Source organism: Hyperoodon ampullatus (assembly GCF_949752795.1).
Source record: "Hyperoodon ampullatus genome assembly, chromosome: 11".
NCBI classification, from domain to species: Eukaryota; Metazoa; Chordata; class Mammalia; order Artiodactyla; family Ziphiidae; genus Hyperoodon; species Hyperoodon ampullatus.
In genome coordinates this window covers 13811543-13817542 of record NC_136924.1, presented here as the reverse complement: position 1 = coordinate 13817542, position 6000 = coordinate 13811543, and the positions used below count along the sequence as shown (strand labels likewise).

At 42.0% G+C, this 6000-nt stretch overlaps 1 protein-coding gene across 1 annotated transcript in view; it reads left to right on the top strand.

Moving 5' to 3' along the window:
- Positions 1 to 455: 455 nt before the first annotated feature.
- KITLG (KIT ligand) overlaps positions 456 to 6000 on the top strand; it is a gene marked incomplete at both ends in the record, with an annotated part of 87186 nt that continues 81641 nt past the window's right edge. Inside the window, 2 exons of the mRNA XM_079714241.1 lie at positions 456 to 711; positions 1024 to 1152. Of these exons, the coding sequence (XP_079570367.1) occupies positions 456 to 711; positions 1024 to 1152 (385 nt within the window). The remainder of the gene's footprint in view (positions 712 to 1023; positions 1153 to 6000) is intronic.

The following is a 6000-nucleotide window of genomic DNA, read 5'->3' as shown; positions in this document are numbered from 1 at the left end:
TACCCAATGCGTGGACTATCTGCAACCGCTGCTCATGCAATATGCTGGAGCTCCAGAACAGCTAAACGGAGTTGCCACACCGCTGCCTGGGCTGGATCACAGCGCTGCCTTTCCTTATGAAGAAGACACAAGTGAGTAGGGCGCGCCCGGGAGCTCGCCGGCTCTCCAAGAAAATCGCGCCTGGAGGCCGGCGCGTCCCGGCCCCAAGTGCCGGGGCGTTCGGGGCTGTGCCTGCCGGAAGAGCCTGGAGGGCGCTGGGGAGGCGGGCGTGGCGTGCGAGCCCCAGCCGCCCGGCCCGGGTGAGCCTGGGAGAGGAGTGGGAGTGATGAGAGGGAGCTTGTGTCAAGTTTGGAGCTGCAGCCCTTAAGTTGGGAGCTGTCAGTCGGGAGCCGCAGTTCCTGTAAGATGGAAGGATCTGTTCTTTGGCCGGAGAGTTTAAGTGATTACTGAAAGGCATGTCTTTGCACCGGAGACATTTTCCCGTGGATTTCGGGGACATTACAACAGCTCCCCAGGCGCCACGCTCGCTCGCGCACCCAGATTTTTGTGCAGCCCCTGGGTGGGTACCTGGCTCGTGCGGACGCGGGTGCAGCCGCTGGAACTTAGCCAACGCAGAGTTCCTTAGTGGCCGCGTTCGGCTGGGCGGAGAACCTGCCCGGCCAGCCCCGGGAAACTTGACTCGCGCGGCGTCTGCCAGGTTTGCGGCTTTAGGCAAGAGAGCTCTAGAGGGGGTAATACCTCCACATTGCACCCACTTTCTTCCATTTCAGAAGAGAAAAAGTTGTTTGTGTGTGTTAATGGGCACCTCTGATGGTAGTTATTGAGGTAATTCCCAGTGCTGCAAAATTGTGCGTTATACAGAAGCATAGTGGTAAAGCACCGTCCAGGGGTACAATTAGTGTTTTTTTTTTTTTTTCTTGCAGCAGATATCTGTATTGTCGTTTAGAAAGGGCCGCCACTGTACTCCCATGCACAGTTCTTTTTGCCACTGCAGGTCTTACCTCTACTTACTTCTCCCCTTAGGAATTTTTCTGTTATCTGCCGCGGGTTGGGTAAGGCTGCCCTTTCACCCCCCAGAGGTGCTGTCGGAGATTGCAGTTCCTGAAGTGTGTCGAAGGGGTGGAAGTGGTGGTGGTGGTGGTGGAGGGGAAGGTTTGTCCAGATCTTCAGTTTAGAATGTGCTGAAAATGCTTTATTTAATGACATACTTAGTGTCATATTTTAAATAAGTGTCTAGACCTGGGAAGGGTACCCATTCAGAGGGGAGGAGGAAGACTCGAGCCCATTGCACCTGTGTGGAAAAGGGCAGGAGGGAGGGACGTGGCCTGGCAGAAAGGTTTGTGTAGTCTCTAGGGCAGCTGCCCAAGACCGAAGAGGAGAGGAGCGCAAGTTCCTCTCCTGTAAGCAGATTAGTTTATAGGCAAAGCACCTGGGATCACTACAGTGGGTGGTTGAAATGCAAATGTTAAAGACTGGCAACAGAAGAGAAGTTTTAACATAATTACTTGATTCGTACATGCTTTCTGCTTTGTGGAATAATAAGCATGGGCGGAAGGGGAACCAATTCTTTGTTATAGTAGCATCTGCTCACGTGAATGGTAGTGGTGAGATGTGGGTGGAGAAACCGCTACCTTGTAGTTCAGGAAAAGAGCCTAAACGTTCCTATTTAAACAAGATCACTGGAGACAGATCAGGTTAATGACCAACAATCCAAAGGGGGGCGATGTACTATCAAGTCGCTTTGAGAGTCAGTAGGATTGATGATCCTTGCACCCTTGTTTTGCAAAACAAATGTGAGCTCTGTAATCTCCTTTCTCACTTTGATTAAATGGCTGTGTAAATTGGATTACATGGGATAATTTCATTGAAAACTAGAAAGAGGTCAAACTAGCCTGAAACTCCTTGGTGTTAGTGACTCAGTACTGCTGACCAGAGACACTGCAGACAGCTAAGTATTTTAGAAATGTGACCTGCTCAGGCCGAGTAAAAGTGCAAGCCCTTTGGGGGAACTTGCTGCTGTTAAAGGACTGAAGGCAAAGGAGGGCAGTGCCCTTGGTGAATGAAGGCATTCATTGCCTGGGATCTAATGACCTTCAAGGTTTCCTTTAAAGATACTTCTAGCAATTCCACATTCTTGCCACAGAAAAAGGGGACCCTGGAAATAGCATGAAATCCATGAAATAATCAGTGGAAATGGAGGAGGGTGCTTAGATCCTCATTCATATTGTTAAATTTTCTAATCCAAAAGTTACAAAGGAATTTCCTGTGCACCTCTGTATGGATGGAGAGTAGCATAAGGAAATCTGACATTAAGACGTAAGATTGTTCTACTGAATCTAATGTTATACTTGCCAGGGAGGAATATCTATTAACATTCAATAGTTTAAATAATCATTTATAAAGATGGCATCAACTCCAGAGTTCTGTTTTAAAACAAACAGTTGTGTACCCTTCCATTACCCAAGATATAAAATGAGAATTTAATGATAATTTTAAAAATACACTTGAATTGTGCAGCTCTCCAAGAATCACAGGGACACCAGGCATTCTGGACTTTCAGTCAAGCTAAATAAATGCAGAAATTCACCAACAACCACTTGAGGTTTGATAAATGATTCTTTAATTTATTTAGCATGTGTGATGAACTTTTAGCATATGGGAAATAATTACACGGGCAATAGTCGTGAGCAGCAATTTTAACAATAAGTTTAGTCACAAGTCTACAGAAATGAAAACATTTTGCATTTTTCAGATTTCTGAATGTATTTTATCCATATTGTGTGGTTTTATGTTTTCTGAAGGGAATTGTGTCTCTGGCTTAGAAAGAACATCTATTTCAATGTATAATCATTTTTTTTCAATGTAATACTCTGATAAACTGATATATTAAATAACAATTGGACATTAATTTGCAAGACCAATTAGAGAAGTGTTATCAGTTTAACAGGGCTGGCTCCATGTTTATTGATGTTGTACTTACATTTTAGTTTTGAGATGGTCTGGTCTGTGAGAGTTTTCATGACTGCTGTCAGTTTTAGAAATATTAAGACAGGAAAAATTCATCTGGCAAACGGTGTAGAAAAGGCCATCTTAGGCACACATTAGTTCTCAGAAGAGGCAAATAGAATGTTTATTAGCTTTTGTTTTTCCAGAGAAAATATCCCTCTTTTGTCTGTATGAAGTTTGTCATCTGGGTGATGATGCAAGTTTACAGAAAAATGTAACATTTATGAAAAGAGCATTTTAAAATTTTGTCCTTAAAATCACTCCATTTGGAATGTGTGCTTTGAACAATCCTAATTTTTGTAGCTTTTAATTGATAGATTCTGCCAAGACTTTAAAACTCAAGTGCTAAGTCGATTACATGCAACATAAAACAAGGAAAATAACCATATGGAAGTCTGAAGGCCTGAGCCAAACCAATTAAAATCGCCAAATTTTATTTATATCTAACTGCTGATTTGGAGACAGCAAGTTATGAATCACATTTATTCTATAATGATAGGGTTATTGAAATCTTTCCATCAACATCAATAACATTAAAAAAAATTCTCCCCAAATAGCTAGTCTGAAACTGGAGGTTTCTTGCATGGTCCGGCGAGCCCCACTGCGTGTGCCCTTCCCCAACCATGTCTAGGGAACACCTGAGATATAGTGGAGAGATCTTAGGTTCTAGCTTTTCAAGACTTTGATTCTAATTCCTGTTTTACCACTGGTAAGACAGATGACTTTAGGCACATGGTTTAACTTCTTGGGATTTCCATTTTGCAATCTGTACAATGATTATAAAGTAATTATAAAGATCTGTAAGGATTAAATGAGATTTTATATATGTCTGTATCCCAGCACAGTGGCTTACTGTAGTTACAGTCTGAATTTATTATCCCTGAGAAGAGAATTGCCTGCCCACTAACTTAAAAGCCAGAAAAAAACTAGCTTTTGCAGGTAGATGTTGCTTAACCATCAAAGCACAGAGACCCAATTTTCGTAAATCTGGATCTCTGCATTGAGCCTTATAAACAGATACCTGTTTGTACTATCATATCAGGAATGTGTGAAAAGAAAGGCTACCTGTGGCAGGAGAGATGATAAATGCTTTAAAGTTTTTCTTAAAAAGTGAAAATAAGAGAGTTAAAATTGAAAATAGGAATAGAAAATGGGAATATAATCACCATCTCTGATTCACTTTCATATTTCCATACTTTTGCTTTCTGAGTTCCCCTTGTCTGATTCTGAGGGTTTATTTTATTTCATTTTAGACTAAAGAGACTGGATCAGTTTCCTGTCCTTGGTGTTCTTGAACTTGCTCTTCAGAGTGAGGACAAGCATTCATGTCTGCAGGGTGTCTTTATTGTCTTTACCAGGCAACATGTGGTGACATTTTAATTTTTTTCATTATGCAAGTTTGGGAGATTTTTTTTTTCTTAGTTACCTTAATGTTCCCTTTTGTAAATTAGGGTAAGGCATTTGGATATAAATCTGTGAGGAGTGATCTTTTATCTTTGTTTTCTAGTACATGAATCATGAGCAGCTGCAGGAGACTGTCTTTTTGGTGTTAGTCACCTGTGTAGTCAGAACAATTTATAAAACAAATTGAAGGAACACCAGGATGCTTTTATAATATATGCTGTTTTCAGGGTTATTTTGTTTAGACTTTGTCTCATAGAAACCATTGACTATAGCCTTACTGATTTATAGATGCAGTGAGATGTTTTTGTCTTTTCACTTAATTATGGGCATGCTAAAAACTGTTTACAGGGGCTGGGAGTTGGAGAGAATTGTCATTATCCCATCTCTACCTATTTCCTTCTGTCCAGAAAAATGGAGGTGATAGGACGTGATTTTCTTATAATTAGGCCTCATGGATCTTTTTCTAAAATTGCAGTGTGTGTCACCTAAAGGAAAACTGTCTGTTACGTAACTCTCTTTGTCTTTTGACTACGTTTTACTATTTTTTCTAGGCTGCCACATTGACTTGGGTATTAGGGGATGGAGTTCATTTATGAGCGCAGATACTATGTTGTATGACTTCGGGAAGGCATTTGACCTCAGTTTCCTCCACTGTAAAATGAGAGAGTAGGGCTAGGTGATTTCTAAGTACCTTCCAGTTCTCAAATTCTCTATGTCTAAGGTACTAGTAAAATAGATGTTTGAACCACATGGCATTTTAGCTTCCTTTGGTTCTGAGATTCATGTAGTCATTGCTTTGGTGTCAATAGAAATTTTAACCATTGTTTTATGATAATAAAGCAGCCAATGGGGAGAAATGAAGGAGATTTCAACTTAGACTGTTCTACTTTTAGCCTTTTCACCTGCTACTTTATATTTCTCTATAACAAGAATGGTATTTGCACTTGCTATTTTGGCAATATCCATAGTTGAAGGCGATCTTTACTTTCTCTCTTCCAATCTTTTTAAATCCTCTAAGTGAAGAAGAATCATAAGGCAAAGTCAGACAGCCAGAGGAGGTCATCTTACATAACTAATGAATGTCTGCCTCCCCATATTTGCTTATTGTTTCTACCCCTGTGGTCTCCAATATCTGTGTGCGTGAAGTAGAAATGGAGAGAATTCGATCCTGTAGTGGAAACAACTTTCGTGGAGGGAATCAGAGGTACGGACCCTGCACTTGGCTCTGGCTCCAGGGCCGGTCACTGGATCTTCGTAGTCTTGGGCAAGTCTTGGGCAAGTCACTGAGCCTCAGTAATATTGTGCCCTAGAGTTAATCCTGAGAAGAAGAGTGAAGGAGAGAGGTCTGCAGCTGGAGACACAGAGGCTGAGAAAGGAGGGAGCAGCCCTTCTGCCTCTGGGAAAGACAGTTTCTGTGGATGGCACGTTGCCGAGTCTCAGTCTCTCCTTGCCCTGACTTTTTGCAGGTCTGGACCCCCTCCTCCAGGCAAGAGACCACGATTTCCGTAGAAAATAGAGCCGTGACAATGACGATAATTCTCTTCTGCTCTAAGCACTAGCAAAATCTAGTGAACTTCCTGCTAAAGCCAT